Genomic DNA, 19522 nt, shown 5'->3' with positions numbered 1-19522 from the left:
CAAATCGGCTGCCGCTGGACAGCGCCGATGCGTCGGCAGCACTCCTAGCCAGTCGTCTGCGAGCTCAGGAGCCGCGGCCTGTGGGTCACACGTACCCAGGGGTGTCCCAGTGTGAGAAGCATGGGAAGTCCAAGGAAACTTATTTAAAGAAAAACATAATTTTATGTTTATTTAGGTGACTAGCAACCTTACATAATTCTAACATGTTTATTTCTGTGAAACATAAATTTAAAACAGAAAGCATAACTATATACTTTCTTTACTAAAGCTTTGAACCTATTCCTTCATTAGAACTTACGTTCTCTCACTTGCTTAAAATCACCTGTCCAGCTTGTCCAGGCGAGTAAGTCTGGGTTGGAAAGGGACGTTCTCTTTAGGTGTCTGCTCTGCAAACACACACTTGTAGAGTCCAGGGTGGTGGGCTGGCTGGTTAGTTAGTCGTCTTAAGTTCTTTTGTTCCTCTTACACAGCATCGCAGAGCCTTTCCTCCTCCTCTTCTCTTTGTCTCTTTTATTTATCTCCTTCCCTCCTTTTCTGTTTGCTTTCCTCCCCTGGTGCCCCTCCCTGCCGGGTTCTCTGTCTGCGCCCCCAGCCTCCCCTCTCTCTCTTCCCCTCCCCTCAGCTCTCGCTCTTGGTGATTTATTACTTGCCCTGCTGCTTCTGACAAACTATTTGTAGGAAAATGAGATTTGGTCCACGCCAGATGGCTCCTCTGGGAGGCCGCGTGGGGGTCGGTGTCGGAGCCCCAGTGCGGCCCCCACCAGAGCCCCCGGCGCTCTCGATCACAGAGCTCTTTAAGATAAATGAGCAAAATTAAGAGACTCACTGGGGGAAGAAAACGCTGGATGGCAGCTAGTAAGAGCGGGTGGTGCCCGGCTTCCTCCCAGAAATGCACCCACGTGTGCCCCACTGGAGCTCCCCATCTGCTCAGACTCCAGGGACTCCCTCCCCCAGAAAAGCGTGGAACATTGGGTGCATTTCTGTCGTCCTGGGACATGGCCCTGAAAAGAGCAGGAAACTCTCTAGCATTAACAACAGTCTGGGGTGGAGCAAGCAGGTCTTCTTTGGGAGTGGTGGAAAGAGACCTGAGGAGGGGGAGAAGGCAAGGGACAGACAGCAGAGCAGGTGGGCGACAGAGGGCAGTGCAGTGGGCTGCCTGGTGGGGTGCACACATGAGGAGCAGCTCCAGGCTCTGCCTGAGGCCCAGGCTGCTCCAGCTGTACCTGATCCCAGGAGACTTCAGCAAGGTTCATGTCCTGGGCACAGGTACCACTCGGGGGACAGGAGAAGGGGAAGCCCTTGCCCCAGCCCCCCACCTCCTCATGTGTGGGGCTTTAGCTTTTGGCCAGCTGGGTAGCAGACTCTGAGCTCCTGAGAGTAACTGGTAGGTCTGTGGTTTTCCTGTAGCACTTTAGTGCTGGGCCACCACGGGCTTCCTGGGTCACCTCTTGCCACCTTCTATTCTGACATGAATACAAGAATGTCTTGCAAGCTGTAGCCTCTCTTCGTAACCCCAATGGGAGATACATTGGGACCAGTTATTCAAACAATTTTTCTCTTTTTTTAAAAGTCATACACTTATTTTTCTGTCAAACATAAAGAAAATAGAGAAACTATAAATAAGAAAATAAAAATCACCTGTTATTTTATAGTTTTGTTTTTATCATAGTTTTAAAAATGCATATTTTCAAAAAACAAGGTCATATTGTGCACATTTTTGACCTGCTTTAGCCACTCAACATTATATTGTGCATACCTTTCCAATGATTAAATAGTCTTCTGAGATATAATTTTAAATGGACACACTGTTTTGGTATATGTTTGTATGTTCTTCGTATAATTGTTTTTTAGTAAGGTACTTACTTTTGTTCATTTTGATCACCTCTAAATTTTTGCCATTATAAAGATGTAGTAACCTTGGAATTATCCAAATTACCCTATTCTTATCATAGTCAGTGATAAAAGTAGTGATTTCTGCTCCTTCCTGGCTTCATAAGAATAAACTGTGACATATTTTAAAGCTTAGCACCTCCAATGGGCCTGGTCTGAGATGCTAGCCTGTATCAGCCCTTCTAGAACTTTGTAGGTTTTCAAGGACCACCTGAATCTGTAAACCAAGGCCTTCTGAGAATGTTCTGGAAGAACATAGAAACCAAAAATGATATCATATTTAAAGAAAAGGCTTATTTAGCTTGAGTCTTGGTAGCACGTTTGCAAATAAAACATGAGCCAAATTATAATAATGGGCCAAGTTACCTCCAACTGGTGTTCATGTGTTGTAATTTCAAAGTGTGTTAAAATGAAAAACTTGGATGTTTCAGTCATTCTAAGAGTCTAGTATGAGAAGTGTCTAGTAGGACATGAGTGGAGAAGAAGAATAAGATTCAATGTGTAAAGCTGGACAAAAATTAAAGATTCGGTGACTACCCACAGGTACCCCCAAGTAAGCATCACTTTTGAGGTGTCCATCTGTATGTCTGTCAGTCGGGAACGTGTGGGTCTTGGGAAGGATGGACAATGATGCAAAGCTACTTGATAATTTGCTTTTTGGGTTCATTATCCCTGATGAATATAGATGTACAGTCCTCAGCAAAATTCTAGCAAACCACATCCAGCAATACCTTGAAAAGACTATCAACAACAACAACAAAAAATTATGCACCTTAATCAGAGAGAGGGCTTTATTATTTCATTATCCCAGGGGTGCAAGGTTGGTACAGTATCCGCAAATCAATAAACGCGATCCGCCACAGAAACAAAATCAAGTATTAAGTCACGTGATCATATCAACAGGTGAAGAAAAACCATCTAATAAAATACAACGCCCAGTGCCGGTAACATGTCTCAGCAAAGGGCTACGAGAGGGAACACACCTCAGCATGAAGGCCCGATGTGACCAGCGCACAGCCAGTAACATACTCAGTGGCAACAACTCAGAGCGCCTCCCTGCAGATCCGGAACAAGACGGGGATGTCCGCTCTCACCGCTCTTATCCGACACGGCACCAGCCGTCCTAGCCACAGCGACCGGGCGAGGAGAAGAGAGAGATTAAAGGCATCCTCACTGGGCAGGAGGAGGTGACGCGGTCGCTATTTGCAGATTCTGTGCACAGAGAGCCTCGAGGTCTCTCCCAACACTCCCAGAACTGATGGACGCATCCAGTCAAGGAGCCGGATACAAACCAAACAGCCAGAAATCGGTTGCATCCTTAGGCACCAACAACGAACTACCAGAAAAAGAAACCAAGAGAACAACCCCACTGACAACTGCATCAAAAGACAACAGCAAACCCAGGAAGAAACCTCACCAAGTACGTAGAAGACCTCGGCGCCAAGGGCGGGTCCCGGCAGCTCCAGGCACCGAGCCCGTGAGTGACGCCACTCCGGGGCTCACGGTCATCCGACAGAAGCGGCACCGCCTGCACGTCATAGCCACACAGACGGTACTTCCTCTCAGTGTAAGGTAAGGGATAGTTCATAACTTTTCTCTGTGTACTGGGCAGAACGGTGCTCAAAATTGTGGTAATAATACCTGGTTTCATATGCATCCCCCTTCCAGAGATGCTCGGGTTCCTCTCTGCACTCGGCGGTGAGGAGAGATACAGAACGCCCGTGAGTGAAATCAACGCACCGCCTTAGGCAGGGCTTAAAGGAACCTGAGAGACAGAACGTGACTCGTCCGAAGTCCAACACGGACTCAGCCGTCAAGCCAGAGGGAGTCTAACTTCCCATCAAAGGCTCCCTTGGTGAGGGTGACAACGTCAGGCTGTGACGATGGGCTTTCAGTGTCTGAACCCAGTGAAATCCCCCTGCTCCTCGTGTCCCATGATGTGGGCCAGGGAGCCCCCGCGGCTCATCCTCTCCACACAGTGACTCAGGGACGCGGGGCGTCTCGGCTCTGCGGCTGCAGCGAGGGCCCCGGAGGCCGGCTGCCCCTCCACACTCAGCTGGCGAGGCCCACGGACCAGCGGCACGCAGGCCCCACGGACCGGCAGTGGGAGGAAGGCCCGGGAGGGCTGCTCCCTCCGGTCCCGCCTCTGGGCGGACCTGGACCGCAGGGCGGGCGGCCTGGGAGATGCAGGACAGCACGACCCCCGTGCGTCTGCGCACCCGGGACGGCCGCCTGTCTTCCTGTCCCTGTCCCTGCGGCCGACTCCGTCCGCCTCCTCCAGGAGGCGTGACCGGGGAGAGGAATGAGAGAACGGGACGTCACGCCAACCAACGCAGCCCTTCCGAGGCCCGTGAGTAAAGACAACACTGTCCACTCGTTTCCAGCGACAGTCGGCTCACTGTCCAGACTCACTTTCTCCCCCCTTTTTTCTTCTTCTTGATGACAGAGAGCACCTCATTCTGGAGCCACCGACGTGGAGCAGCTCCACAGCCAGCCGCCCCTCCACCGATGAGCACCACGAGCTCGGGACAGAACACAGAAGGCAGTGTCCCCGGATTCGGGAAGAAAGCAGCAGCGTGGTGACTGGGGACGGAAGTCAGAACTGGACGGGTGACCGGCACGGCGGTGTGCGGGTGGGCTTCCTGCGTGCACCTCGGCTCTGTTCTGACGGCGGTGAGTCTCAGCACGGCTCCGCTGCCGGGACAGGACGGGCTCAGAGAGCTGGATGGGAGAGGGGCTGTCGCAGCCAGAGGGGTGGCTCCTGGGGACCCTTCCCTCTCTTCTCCCCGCCCTGCTCCTCTCTGGACCCTGCTCCTACCCTGACGCTGTAGCCATGGCCGCCGGGTCAGCTCCTGAACTGCGGAGGGAACACCCGTCTCTGGCTGGCGGGGGCCTGGGGGACATGACCCCCGTGCTCCACCACGTGGGGGAAGCCGGCTCAGTTTTTCTCTTTTCCTCTCACCAGTTTCCCCTGAAAACCACCCCTTTCTGGGAAGCTTCCATACAGCACATGGGGGGAGAGGAACCTAAGATCTCAGAGAAACCAGAGCTTGCAGTCGAAGGACCAGGGAAGGTGGTGGAGAGTCCAGGAGAAGACGCGCTGAGGGTGAGCGGGGGCCCCCGCAGGGTGCACCCCAGAGGCCACCGTCGGCTCTCCGCCACGCTGGTGCTGTGGTCACCCCCACAGACGCAGAGACAGACCTGCACTCCTGTCATCACAAACTTAACCGGTGGTCTCCCGGCCTCTGCCGCCCGGTGGTGAGAAGACAGACCTTGGAACCCCGTATAATAAGGGAGTTGGGGCGACACGTCCATCGGTTGCATCGGTAGCATCGTCCGAAGTCTGGAGGGAGAAAGTCCTGGGACTGGAACGGGCACAGAGCTCCGTGGGAGGAGGCCGGAGCTCCGGAGCACCAGCCTGCAGACCCGCCGCGCCCTCGATTCTATTTCCAAGAACAGGTTCATTTTTACAAATAAATCTATTTTCCATTCACCTTTGTAGTGAGTGGTTCCCTGTGTTTCCTGTGAAAGACTCAATTTCTGGCCTGAAAGGTAAACCTAAGCAACAAAGAGCAGCTTTCAGCCCTCGCGTGGCTGGGGGAGGGAGGTGCTGACTCAGCATGAGTTTCTTTTACTCCTTCATCCGCCCACCTGCCCGCCCACCCACTCAGCCACACCATCCTGCCCGCCTGCGCTCCTATCGTGAGCGGGTGGACCCAGGTGATGTCCCGTGGACATTCTAGCACGAGGGGCTGCCGCAGCCTCCAGGCCGGAGAAGGAGCAGCCGTTCCGGTCCAGCCCTCCAGCCAGCCCCACGCAGCCCCACAGACGCGGTGGCCCTGAGACACCACTCACCAGCGGTGGAGCGGGACACCTGGGGAGCAGACTCCTGCTTCTGCCCTGGCCACAGCCTGCTCACCGCCCTGAGAGCAGGGAAGCGTCCTGCTGAGGGAAGCCTGGCCCCACACCGAGGGCCCCCAGGCCCCGGCTAGGGGGGGTGCACAAAAGCAGGGTGTTCTCAATCCTTTTGTGGCCTGTAAGGGCGAAATGCATGGCCACAGCAGCACGAGGATGGCGCTGGGACGATGCTGCTGCAAGGTTCTCATGCTGCGTGAAGTGTTAGGATCTGAGGGTTGACTGTGATTAAAGACGTCTGTTGTTAACCATTGAACATTTAGATGCATGAGTAAAAGATCAGTGTTCAGAGAAACAGAGAGTAGAGTGTTGGTTACCAGGGGTTGGGGGAGGAGAGATGGTGGTCAAATGCACAAGGTTACAAGTACAAGAATAAGAAATTCTGGGGTCTCTGTACAGCATGGTGAGTATAGCTAATAATGTTCCATTATATATTTGAAAGGTGCTAAGTGAATAGCTGATGCTCTGGTGGTATCATTTTGCAACTTAAATATCCAAACAACAGCTTAAACTTACACAACATTATGTGTCCATTATGTCTCGAGAAAGCCACCAAGTAGGGCAGGGTTGACAAGCCATGGCCCACAGTCCAGACGCCACTGTCTTCCTGAGCAGTTCTATCTGAGCAGCGGTCACCCTGCTTGTTTCCTTGTCATCTCAAGCTGTGCTGGCTCCACCATGGCTGATGGGACTGATTGTGCGGGCACCGCAGAGGGGACCATGTGGTCCAGAGTCCAAGACATTTTCTCTCTTGTCCTTTTCCTTGGGGGCTGGTGCAGTCGTGGGTGGGAAGTGACGGGAGCTCAGCCTCCAGTGGCTGCAATGAGGGGCAGGAGTCAGAGTGTATTTTGGAGAGAGAACCAACAGACACAGAGCATGGATAAGGAGGTCAGTATTGACAGTTTCAGATAGACTTTCTGGCAAGGGATGGATCCCTGTCTTAAAAAAACAAGCAAACAAAAAACATAAACCTAAAAGAGCAATTAAAAAACTGACCAAAAGAACAACCCAGATTACTTTTGCCTGATGGAAGGCAGAGCTGGGCCTCCTCCAGGTTCCAATGAGCAGAACTGGAAAACTACAGGAAGAACAGACGGCCGCGGGCCTTTCTGACGAGCCTTCATGTTCTAGGCGGCACCAATGCTGGGCGGCACCCACCTACTGTCTGCACCTGGTATGGGGTTTTAGGCCTACCTTGTAAGACCATAAGAAGCTTCTTGCACTGGGCATCATGGTGGGAAGCATTGCAGCCAGCACGCCCCCATTTGCCCGCTGGGCAGGCTGCACTCCGCGGCAGACACACGTCTCACTCAGACACAGTCCTCAGAAGCCAACTTGCCTGCAGCGATGAAGCAGGGGTGGGCTCTGAACTGTGCCCCTCAAAATTCACGTGCTGAAGTCCTAACCCCAGAACCTCAACACACCTTGTTTGCAGACAGTCTTTACAGAGGTGACCAAGTTAAAATGAGGTCATGGGGGTGGGCCTAACCTAACGACTGGTGTCCTTATGAAAAGAAATAATTTAGAAACAGACGCACTGGGAGAGACACAGGCCAAGGAGCAAGGCCTGGAACAGGTCCTCCGCCCAGTCCTCCGAGGGAACCAGCCCTGGCGTCCCGATTTCAGACAGCTCACCTCCAGAACTGGGAGGCAGTAAGAGTCTGCGGTTTAAATCGCCCGCCCATGTGTGGTACTTTGTTGCCGCCACCCTAGGAAGTGAAAACGGCTCGCCAGCCCGTGGAGTGTGAGCAGACGGGGCCTCGGGTTTCCTGTCTACACCCCCCCCCCCCAGTGTGTTATGTGAGCCTTTGGTGCATGTAGGTGCGCAAGGTAACTTGGGGTGGCACAGGATACTTTTAATTTACATAATCAGGTATTTATCTTACTAAGAAAATGTTTCTAAGAATAGCTATGTATTTTAAGGTTTCAATGCTACTAAAATATAGGTTTCAATGCTAATGAGAATATAGATAAAACAAAGGTAGCATCTAAATTGTGAGTTGCTTATTGTTTTCAGTCAGAGTCCATGAAATTCAGCTTGAAATTAGAGTAGGTCTAGAAGAAAAGGTGAGTTAGGGGAGAAAACAGTATTAAGCAACCAGCAGTGCAGGCTGGGGGTAGGGACGGACAAAGGCCGGTGCCATGAAAGCGCGGCTGAGCTCAGCCCGCATGCCCCGCGCACCCCACGCGCGCACACTCGCCCCGGCACACACATGCACACTGACACGCGCGCACTGCTTTCTGCCCTTCCTGAGGACGCACGGTGGGGAGCCGTTTTGTAAAACCAGCAGAGGCGGCCCAGCCCCGGGCTCCGGGCGCAGCTGCAGGCGCACACGCTCCGCCGGCAGTTCTTCCGCTCGCCCTCTCGGCAGCGGGTGCCGCCCAGCCCCGCACCTCAGCGGGCCCTCTCCGGGCGTGGTGGGCAGCGAGTATGCAGGTCCTGGGAAACCAGGGGGCTGCCGCTGCGCTGTGCTGGGGCCGTGAGCCAAGGGAGGCAGCTGGAGAGGTGGGACCTTTCAGAATCATCTCAGGGGACGACGGGACCACAGTGAGACTTGAGTCCAGCAAGCACAGATGACTTTATTGCAGACACGTTTAGATGATGGGGACTCACAGTGGAGACCAGGGATGCAGACAGTGAAGGTCTCCTACCCTGGACCCCCCACCCCCCCACTTCAGTCCCCCTGTCTATGGCCCTTCCTGCCTCTCTCTTCCCGCCCCTTCCTCTTTCTCCCCCCATCCCTCCCTCACCAACCCGTCTTTGGCTGTCTCTCCCCGTCTCTCCCTCCCTCTCTGTCTCCCTCCTACCCTCCCTCTCTTTCTTCTCCTCCCTTCATCCCATCTCCCTCCCCTCCCTTTCACGCAGCCGGGTCCCCCTCCTGGGCAGGCCAGCACACAGCCTCAAGGTTGCCCTCTGGGGACAGGGACTCGGTGCAGGCCCTCCCAGCCTCTGTAGGGCTGGGGCACCCATACCTCCCAGTGTGTGAGGGTCTGGGAGCCCCCGGCTGGCCCGCGCTCTCCGGGGTGGGCACCCCGCACTTGGGGAAGAAGCCGCAGGTCTCCACTGGCTCCTGCAGCCTGGCCGCTGTGCTCCCAGCTTCCATCCTGTGATCTGTGTGGGAAGGGAAGAGGGCCTTGGCCTTGGCCTCGGCCCCAACCTCTCCTCCTCAGGCCGATACCCCAGGGACAGCCAGCTGGGCTGTTGGGAGAATGAAATGCTTCCCCCAGACAGTGAGCCACCCTGTACCCCACAGCACCCATGTCCACAGGGCCAGCTGCCAGGGCCAGCCCCCCTCTGCTTGGGGCCTGTGCAGGAGCAGGCTTTCACTCCTTGGCTGACATTCTGCCCCCAAGCCCCCAAGAAGACCATCCACCTCCTCCCAATGTTGCCCAGGCCCCTGCCAAGCCCATGACCTCACCCTACACCCCCTCTTCCTCAGGTGCCCCGTCTCTTCTTGCCTCCTATTGGAACTGATCTCACCAACAAAGGGAAAAGACTGCAGGGCCTCAGCCCTCTCCCAGGAAGAGCTGGCCACATGCTCTCCACTAGAAGCAGAGGCGGTGCCAGGACAGAGCACTGGTTGGCCACTGTCCCACAAGCAGTGGGAGGGGAAGACCCCCTTTTCATGCTCACCCTTGGAAGACTTGGCCGGGGTGCAGCACAGTCCTGCGGTGCACGAGCAGGAGGGGCAGTCCCCCCTTGTCTTGAGGAAGCAGGCCACAGCAAAGAGGAAGCAGCAGAGGACAGCGCCCAGGCAGAGGCCCAGGCAGAGGCCCAGGCTGCTGTAGACCGGGGCCAGCTGGTCAGCACTCAGCTTCAGCCCTGGGGCAGCTGCAAGATACCAGTGAGACCTGAGTTTAGGAGGGTCACTGCCCAGGACCCTTCTCTGAAGTGTCCCCGCTTTTAGATGGGTGCCTCTGCCCCACAGTCTTTCTTTTCCCTCATTCGGGCCAAGCAGAGCCCCCGCCACCTCCTGCAGTGGGCCTGCCTGGCTGCTGGAGGTGGACCCCTGCCTTGCCCTGAGACCTGGCTGGCGTGCTCCCGGACCCTGCACGACACTGACCCTCTCTACCCCAGGCTGAGAGCGGCTTCTTCCAGGTCCTCAGAAAGGGCGCCTCTCAAGCTGGGCCTCTTGGCTGTCTCCACTTGCTGTGAGCGTGTGGAGTGGGGCGTTGCCAGAGGCAGATGGACAAGTGACTGGACAAATGAACGGACGGTAGTCTGGGGGGGGAGTCTTTGTCTGCCCTGACCTGCACCTACCTCCAAGGAGAAGTGGGGAGCACACCCCACGGCAGTGAGCCAGGTACAGTTGCCGCTGAGTCTGGACAGCAGGTGTGAAGCAGGAGAGCCCTGGAAGGTGGGGCACTGGCCACCCTACCTTTCAGGCCCTCGAAGCTCTGCTCTAGGGACCAGAGGAAGACTCAGCCCAGGGCCAAAGGCCTCCCCCTTGACATCTCTCCGAAATCCAGGCTTTTCCTGGGCTCCGGAACTGGGGCGCCTTCTTGGCCCCAGAATAGAAGGGCAGGTGAACCCGAGATAATCTAACGTGTATGTAACACACTCATTATCGGGGCCTCCTGTAAGCTCTACTGTGTGCAGACACTTCCTGCAGCAGCTCCCTCAGTCCCCCTGCTCCCGGGAAGGAGGACTGATGATCCGTTATAAAAACTGAGATATAATTCACACACCATCAGTTCACTGTTTAAAAGTGCTCACCTCAGTGGCTCATGGTGCGCTCACGAGGCCACACAGCCGTCACCGTTACCTCCTTTGTGGACATCTGCTTCCCCCAGGACCCACTAGCGGCCACTGCCTGAACCCTCCCGGGGCCCTTGGTAATGCCTGCGCTGCTCTCTGTCCCTGGGGATTTGCCTGTCCTGGACATTTCATGTGAATGGAATCAGACTACAGGTGACCTGTGTGTCTGGCTTCTTTCACTTGGCATGTTTTCGAGGTTCATCCGGCCTTCCCAGGGGTCCAAGGTCCTGTAGGTAACAAAGGAAGTGCCCCCTAGTGCAACCCCAGCTCCTGCCCTTGCCAGCTCTCCCTCCACAGCCTGCCTTCCCCAGAGTCGCCTCCTTTTCTGCACACCGCCCCCGCCTTGTTCACCCTCCGCTCTCTGGCTTCTCTTTCGACAAGCGGATTTCACTGGTCAGCCCTGGAAGGCAAAGGGGGGTGGGGCTGCCTCGCCAACATCACACGCTGAAGTCAGGGTGCGGGAGCACAGGAAGGGAGGCGACAGAGAGACAGTGGCTCACACCCTGAGATAAGCTAAAGCCAGCAGCAGAGTGAGTGCCTGGTTTAGCTCCAGTTCCCAGATGAAAGGAAACCTCTCACAATTCCTAGGACAAAAGCAACATTGTCCCTGACCCTGCAATGCTGATCCCTGCCTTTTCTGGATGAGACCTCAGCAAGAAGACAGCCACCTCCCGCCCTGCGCAGATGGCATGCAGACCAGCTAACCTTGGTCCTTGTGGTTTGCTTTGCATGCCTACCATGCTGGGGACCCCGCCTGCCCACCCTGGCCGCCTTGCTCCCCTCCCCGCCCCACCCCCGTGCCCGCTGCCCAGATCACTGCTGACCCCAGCTCCTCACGCCCCTTCTCTGGCTTCAGCCCCACTGCCTGCAATCACCCGTGGGGCTCTGGGCGCAGGCTGGGCACTCTGAACTGCCCGGAGAACAGTGGGGCCAGCAGGGCCCTGCCCTGCACCTTCTGATCTGGTAGAAATGGGTGAAAATGGACCAAGCACATTTAGGGACTGATAGGTGATGAAGCTAAATGGGGAAGAGGAGAGAAAGAGGCCTGGCCCGTGGCCTCAGGGGTCGTCAGAAAGAGGATCCCTGTGTGTTTGTGGGGGGGTGGGGGTAGAGAACCCAGTGCCCCTGCCCATTCTCTCTGGTCAGGAGCCACCGCCACCCAAGGACACCTGAAAATGGCCCTTCACAGGGTCCCCTGACCTCCTTGTGGCCAGACCTGATGGACATTTGCACCCTTCTCTGTGGTGTGACCAACTCCTGCAAGCACTTTCCTCCTGGTTTGTCTTCATGGACACACGGACCTCCAGGCTCCTCTCCGTCCCAGGCCCTCTGCGGACCCTCTCCTGACCCTCAGATGCAGACCCCCCATATAGGGTTTCCACCTCAGTCCTTCCTCTCCTCACACGTGGGTCCCTGGGTAACCTTTTCCATTCCACGGCCATCTTCTAGGCCTGTGAAGTCCAAGTTCACCCGGTGAGACCCTCCCCAGGTCTATAACCTGTGTGGCTGCCCCCACAGCTGGCGTCACCCTCCCATGAGAGGGCCTGACTCAGAGAGCTCCTGGGTTCCCGCCTCCTTACTCCATGTAATGAGCATAATGGGCTGAATGGTACCCAACCCCCATACCCCGAAGATATGCCCCCCATAACCTGCAAATACAACGTTATTTGGAAAAAAGAGCCTTTGCAGGTGTAACTAAGTTAACGGTCTGGAGATGAGATTGCCCTGGATTAGGCTGGGCCCTCAATTCAGTGACCAATGCCCTTGGGAGGGAAGAAGAGGAGAGAAGACAGACAGAGACACACAGGAGAGGCCATGTGATGTGAGAGGCAGAGACTGGGTGAGGGGACCACTCCAAGGAACGGCTGGAGTCAGCAGGAGCTGGAAGAGGCGGGAAGAATCGTCCCCCAGAGCTTCCGCAGACGTCTGGCCTCCAGAACCGTGAGAGAGCAGGTTTGTGTTTCCAGGCCCCAGTACATGCCGGACGCTGTCCTGCGCTCTCAAAACCCAGAGGGATTCAGGCCTCGTGGGACTCCTGTGGACACTGAGGCACGAGTGGGCTGCCCAGGAGGTGGGGTTGCTGAGGGCTGGCTCGCACCCCTACCCAGAGCTCAGGCCCTGGGACTCCAGGGCCCCTGGGGAGCGTCTGGGGGCTCTGGGGCCTTGGGTAAGAAAAGCAGATCTTCACATTCACTGGTGCCCACCTGAAAGTTAGCCTTTGCTTCTGAGGTGAGCAGAGGCCCCAGGGCCCACTCTGAGCTGTGACCGTGCCCCTGTCACCAGCAGAGTCACAGACATTTTCACATCTTCCCGCAGCGACTTTGGGCTCCCCCAAGTGTCACCTGTGCTTGTGGAGTCCCTGCTGTCTATCGCCCAGTGCACTGCTCCATCGGGTTCCTCGGTGCATTGATGGAGACACTCAGGCATTCCCTCTGATACTGTAATTTGGGCAACCTTTGGGCAATTATTTAATATTTAATTTGGTTTAATATTTTGAGGTGCCATTTTTTCAGTATCTAAACATCACTGGTTTATCTGTAACCCTGTGTGTTGTGTTTGATGCACTTCAGAACATTATTCCAAGGTTTATGGGCCAAGGTGCCGCGGCGCAACACCCGCAGCGCTGGCCCAACACGAGGGCCCTTCCGTCCCGCCAAGCCCCTGCCCCTCTGCCTCCAGTCCAGGTCATTGTCATCTGCGGCCTCATTCTGGCCAGAAGCGGCCTCTCACAGGGTCCCTGCTGCGTGGCTACTCTGTCTCCTGGGGGTCAGGGGTTCTCCATACAGCCCAGCTCAGCCTCTTGTCCCAGGGCCGCGCTCCTGACTCCAGGAGCGCGCTGTCTCCCCGGTCTGGGTCCGGCAGGCAGGTCCCTGTGGCGTCTGGCATCTGACCCCTCCCAGGGCCCTCACCGACCGCCCAGAAAGCTTGCCTGCTGTCTCAGCCCTCTGCTCCTGACCACGGCGCGCCTGCTGCGGGGCGCAGCCCTGCAGCCTCCTCAGGGAGAGGCAGGGGCTCCCTCCATGTCCCCGACCCCTGGCAGGGAGCTCATCTTGTGGGCCTGGGGTCACGCACCCATCTATCTCCTTGGAGTAAGCAGTCGACCCTGCGTCTGGTGTTCGAGGCTTCCCCGTCCGGCCCACGCCTGGGAAGGCTGGAAGGAAAGCCTGCGTGCTCCGCCCTTGGGTGCCCGTGGCAGATCCAAGCTGCGCAGGCCCGCCCTCACAGGGGAACACTCGCTCGCCCGCCCCAGCCACCACACACCGCAGACAAGCTTGGGGGCCGGCCCTGCTGTCCCCGCTGACAGCCTCATCGTGGAGCGCAGCCTTCCACGCCCTCTGGGCCAGCGTATGGCATCATCAGTCTCAGTAGCCAAAGCACCCCAAATTCTGGTGGGGGCCCCTCCTGCTTTCGCAGAGTGGCCATCACGCTCCCTCAGCCTGGGACGCCCTGATGCCGGGTTTAGTCTCCTTCTCCTCAGATCCCCAGTGTCGAGCACAAAGCTCTGGCCAGTCCTCCGTGGCTCAGTGCCTTTACCCCTCATCGCACTTGTACAGGCTGTTCCCTCTGCCTGGAACACTCTTCCTCCACCTTGTCCCTTAAACACACGTTTTCTTTTTAAAAGGGCAGTTACTATCTGCTGTTTGGGCTCTCACTGACTGTCACGGACTAATCTCTTAAAATCCTCACAACTCCATAAAGTCACATGACCTCAGTCTCACAGAGCTAAGGCTCAGAGAGGTGAAGTAACTTGTCCTAGGTCACACAGTCCCTGAGGCGTGGAGCTGGGTCCCAACACCCAGCCATCACCCAGTCTGCCTGGGCTGTGATGGGGGCAAGGAAGCACCACCACGCACAGAGATTAACTTATCATTTGCATGAGTCTGGTCCATCTTCTTTGTCCCATCAGACTGTGACTTCGTGGGGTCAGAGACAAGATCGGCCTTGCTCAGGCCACCTCCCCCATGCACATTATGCCCTCTGCAGTTATGAGCCTGACAAAGGAATGACAGTCTGAGAAGACGCATGAGCCACCTGATGCAGGGTTGAGCTGGTGAGGAGTGAGTGGGGGTGGCAGGATTTGGGGAACCCACAAGTAAGACAAGGGACAGATCAGCTCCACCAGTGTGTGCAGCTGGACACAGCCTGGTCACATAGTGTCCTGCAGTCCCTGCCCTCAAACAGATCCAGACCTGACCCCTCACCTGGGCATGAGGCCTCGTACTTCTGTTTACAGTCTATACCAATCCCAGCTGCTGCCCTGCCAGTCCGAGGAGAGAGCAGAACGGACCTAAGCCCCGGAACTGTGGAGATACCGAGAGTAGGGCAGACACAGCGGGACAGGGAGCTGGGGGCTCCATGAGGGCTCATGGTGTCGCACAGCCAGGCCACGGGAGGAGGGGAGCGCTGGTGCAGGCTCAGGCATGGCCACGCTCACATACCCCTCTCCCCAACATGTTCTTACACGACCCCTTCTACTGGACGATCCATCCCTAGAACCAAAATGAGGCTCCCAGCTTCCACCCAGTGCCCTCCAAGGATGGGCCTTGGGGTGGTGGTGGTCACAAACAGGAATGGTGACGTGTGTCCCATGGGCAGCAGGCCAGCTTCGGGGAGTGGCCTCCATGGACGCTGCTCTGGGATTTTGCTCTCAGAGCGGGGAAGCTCTGAACCCATAGACTGAGCCTGAATCCCAGCTCCACATGGCTTCGCTGTGCAGCTCGCAGCAAGTGGCGTCACATTTTGAGACTCGGTTGCTTGATCTGAAAAGCGGGTAGGATTGATCCAATTGGGAATCTGTTGCATCAGAGGTGGGAAGGTTCAAGGTTCAGCTGGAAGAATCAGATATGTCACCAACCGCAGGGCAGGCATACAGGTCACCAGACACGGGGCAGTGGGTGCGGCGCCTGCCTTCATGCTTCAGCTCATCACCCCTGTACCGATGCCTGCCGCACGGGGACCGGCAGTTCCTCCCACAAGAAAGAGGCTGTGCTGGATTAAAACCCACAACAAACTCACCATGGCTACAAAGTGTTTGCCTCTTCTCCCTGCCAGAGGTGGCATCTATTTGCCCCTCCTTGAATCTGGCTGGCTTTGCGACTTGAGTATCAGAACACAGAAGCCATGAGGTGATGCAAGTTCCCAGCCTAGGCCTCGGGAGGCCTCGCATTTTCTGCCGCTTCTGCTCCTGCCACCATGACCACCTTGCCGGGCCACTGACCCAGGAGGAAGATGGGAGACACGCAGAGCCAAGCCGCCTGTAGCTGAGGCAGCTGAGCACAACCAGTCCCAGCCAAACCCCAGAGTCATGAGGAATAACAAGCCATTGAGTTCTGGTATCTTGGCACGAGGCCCTGGACGCCCAGAAATGATGTTATTATGAGGAAAGTTACAGCAACGGAGAGAAACCAGCAGGCACCCTGGGAGCCGAAGGCCTGCTGTCTCTCCACTGACCAGCAAAGAGCAGTGTAAGTGCCAAGTGATTACAGATCCACACGGCACCCCTCCTATGCTTTCTGACACTGCAGAGGAGTGGAGGGGAACCAAGAGGCCCTGTGTTTGGGGCCTTCAACCATCCCGGCTTCTCCTCCTGCCCCTGCTCACAGAATTGGGAGACCCATAGCTGCTTGCTAAACAGGCTGACCTCCTTTATACCTGCCCCTGCCAGAGATGCCTGCCTCACATCCCTCACCTCCTGGATAGTCACCCTGTCCTCTCTGAAGGAGACGCCGGTACATGTAGTCCCTACTTCATTTATGAGACTGTCCATCTGTTCTCCATGCTGGACTGTGAGGTCCTTGATAAAACTAATTTGATTTTCCTCTATACACCTATGTTGGCACTGCCCAAAATGAACTTCAGTATATATTTTGAATGATATCTGGACAAACAAACCCTCTAAAATTATATTGCAGATTCATTTATAACAAATATTTATGCTTTATTCCTAAATATTTTATAATACGATATATAATAAATACTCTATTTATGAAGATGTTTTATTTATAAAATAGGAATACCCAGCCTTACCAAACCCCACACTTGTTAAGCAAATAGCAAGCTGATACTTGTGCAAAGGCCTGGCAGTAACAAGGCTCCCACTACCTGAGAGGCATGAGATGGAGGAACTGATGTGAAGGAGAGGCCGGTCCCAAAAAGCAAATCCCACCTCGAGGGGCTCACGGTACCGCTCTGCAGCCACACCTGGAGCCAGGACTGTAGCAGCTAGCGGATAATCAAGGTGAAAGGCAAGAGGTGGGTGTAGCGATACTGCATAATTCCGTTTATATTACATGTCCAAAACAGGTAAGTGAATAGAAACAGAAAGTAGATTGATTAGTGGTTGCCAGGGGCTGAGGGAGAATTATGAGGTGATAACTAAGGAATGCAGGATTTCTTGGGGGTGGGGGGATGAAAAAATGTTCTAAAATTAGATTGTAGTGATGACTGTAAAACCCTGTGACTACATTTAAAGACAATGACGCGTATTCTCAAAAATAAAATATCGCACAGATACAGAAAATAACTAAGGTGGGTATGGCAGCCAGTAGGCCAGCCTTTCAGAGAAGCCTGTGCAGCTCCAGTCAGTTTCCTGTGGGGAAGAACACTCGCTGCTGCTGCCTCCAACCCAGGGCTGGAAGGGTGCTTAATGCCCCTTCCCCCCAACCCCATGTTCCAGACAGAAGTGACCCATTCAGGGCTTTATCAGCCAGCCAAACTCCCTGCATTCCTGGGGTTGTTAGGGTCAGCTAAACTTATTTTTTAAAGAAAAAAAGAACACAACAAGGACCCTTTTTGCTTATTGCCAGGACCAGGAAGCTGCTTTCTGTACCTGCTGTGCCAGACTGGCTTGCTGGCTCAGACAGCTGGCTGGGCAGCAAGATGCCCAGGTTCCCACCAAGCAGCGAAGGACCCGCTGCCAGGGAAGCTTTCACCACCCAGCCAAGAGAGAGTCATGCAGGGAAGAATCGCTTTCCACCTCCTCACTGGACCCAACCAGCATGGTAGCAGAACTTCACAAGAACCAAGTGCCCATTACACCATGCACAACAATGAACTCAACCTAGACCTAAATGTAAGAGCGAAAACTATAAAACTCTTAGAAGATCAATGGCAACAGCTTTATAACACTGAATTTGACAGTGATTGGATATGACACTGAAATCATAAGCAACAACAAAAAAAAATGGATAAATTGGACTTCATAAAAATTTAAAACTTTTGTGCATTTAAGGACACTATCAAGAGAGTGAAAAGGCAATCCAAAGAATGGGAGAAAATATTCGCAACTCACATATGTGATAAAGGGATTCATATACAGAATATATAAAGAAGTCTTACAATGCAACAGCAAAGAAAAAAAAAGGGGGGGCTTCCAGCCAAGATGGAGGCCTAGACAGACACACTGCATCTCCCGCTACAACTAAGAAGGAATACAACTACCTCAAAACTAGAAACAACCAGAAGTTCCAGAAAATTAAACTGCATGGAAGTCTGCAAACAAAGATATAAAGAAGAAATACTCATCCAGACAGGTAGGAGGGGCAGAGCCGGGGCGGAGAGGACGAGGTGTGGTGGTGGCAGGAGTGGCAGGCCGGCAGAAATCACAGTCACATGTTTTAAAGTCAGGAGGGACACCTGGGGAGCGTGCCCAGCTCCTCACCAGACCTAGCAGCTCACGGTCCCAGCACCGGGAAAAATCAAGCCTCATTGGTTCTGACTGTGCAGACCAGTGGGGGTTGGGGTGGAGGCAGAAACTGACGGTCTCAGCAGAATCCGCTCGTTTAAAGGGCCCCCCATGGTCCTAGAATATCCGCAGACCCACCCACTCTGGGAACGACGGCCAGGGCAGCAGCTAGAGAGGCACCAGTCTGGTGCGGAAGTGGGAGAGGTGCCTGGAAAAGGGGCGAGTGCTGGGCAGGTGGCATTGTTCCCTCTCAGACCCTCCCCCACATACAGCGCCACAACGTGGTGAAACAGGTCGCCCTGTACTGACGAATCCTTAAGGCTCCGCCCCTTACAACGTAACAGGATTGACAGCTCTACCTCAGACGCGAAGGCAAACAAATACAGGAGCCTGTCAGAATGAGGACAACTAAGCGACAAGGAGATAGCCAACCTAACAGATAAGGAGATAAGACAACCTAACAGATGCAGAATTCCAAACACCGGTGATAAAGATGCTCTCAGGCTTGACAGATATGCTGAGTATGGCAAATGCATAAGAGAAGAAGCGAAGGCTGTGCTAAGTGAAATGAAAGAAAATCCACACAAAACCGTGGTGAAGGGAAGGAAACTGGGGTTCAAATCAATGATTTGGAACATAAGGAAGAAAAAAAACAGTCAACCAGTGCAGAATGAAGAAGAACAGAAAAAAATGAGGAAAACTTCCCAAATTTTGCAAAGGAGATGGACATACAGGTCCGGGAAGCACGGAGGGTCCCCAGAGGGGACCACACCAGGACACATCATGACTGAGATGCCAAAGGTGAAAGATAAAGACAGAGTCCTGGGGGCAGCAAGAGAGAGGCGGAGAGTTGCCTATAGGGGGGTGCCTATAGGACTCTCAGCTGATTTCTCAGAGGACACTTTGCAGGCTGGAAGGGACTGGCAAACAGAATTCAATGTGATGAAAGGCAACCTGCAACCAGGACTACTGTATCCAGCAAAGCTCTCATTTGGAATGGAAGGGCAGATGAAGTGCTTCCCAGACAAGGTAAAGCTAGAGGAGTTCAGCATCACCAAGCCGTTATTATATGAAATGTCAAAGGGACTTACTTAAGAAAAAGAAGATCAAAACTATGAACACTAAAATGACAACAAACTCACAACTATCAACAACTGAATCTAGACCACCCAAATGTCCACCAGCAGGTGAATGGAAAGCAAAATGTGGTCTATCCCTACAACAGCCTTAAAAAGGAATGACATTCTAATACATGTGACGGCATGGGAGACCCC

The 19522-nt window shown here is 54.5% G+C and overlaps 1 protein-coding gene and 2 long non-coding RNA genes across 3 annotated transcripts in view; 2 read left to right on the top strand and 1 right to left on the bottom strand.

Moving 5' to 3' along the window:
• The first annotated feature begins 1942 nt into the window (after positions 1 to 1942).
• On the top strand, positions 1943 to 4683 carry LOC149997539 (uncharacterized). The gene is made up of 3 exons (XR_016514029.1): positions 1943 to 3462; positions 3559 to 4240; positions 4337 to 4683. It is a non-coding gene; the product is annotated as an uncharacterized LOC149997539 (long non-coding RNA).
• A 57-nt stretch (positions 4684 to 4740) lies between these two features.
• LOC149997538 (uncharacterized) lies at positions 4741 to 5383 on the top strand. Its single transcript, XR_016514074.1, has 2 exons — positions 4741 to 4996; positions 5078 to 5383. It is a non-coding gene; the product is annotated as an uncharacterized LOC149997538 (long non-coding RNA).
• A 3196-nt stretch (positions 5384 to 8579) lies between these two features.
• LOC149997536 (tumor necrosis factor receptor superfamily member 13B-like) overlaps positions 8580 to 19522 on the bottom strand; it is a 39409-nt gene continuing 28466 nt past the window's right edge. The window contains exons 3-5 of the mRNA XM_090290519.1: positions 12907 to 13018; positions 9440 to 9637; positions 8580 to 8917 (exon numbers count right to left, since the gene is read on the bottom strand). Coding sequence (XP_090146645.1) covers positions 8664 to 8917; positions 9440 to 9637; positions 12907 to 13018 — 564 coding nt within the window. The 3' untranslated portion in view covers positions 8580 to 8663. The remainder of the gene's footprint in view (positions 8918 to 9439; positions 9638 to 12906; positions 13019 to 19522) is intronic.

This window comes from Furipterus horrens, unplaced genomic scaffold, assembly GCF_987537825.1.
Source record: "Furipterus horrens unplaced genomic scaffold, mFurHor1.1.pri manual_scaffold_11, whole genome shotgun sequence".
NCBI lineage: Eukaryota > Metazoa > Chordata > Mammalia > Chiroptera > Furipteridae > Furipterus > Furipterus horrens.
The sequence above is the reverse complement of the archived record's forward strand: the minus strand, read 5'-3'. Positions and strand labels throughout refer to the sequence as shown.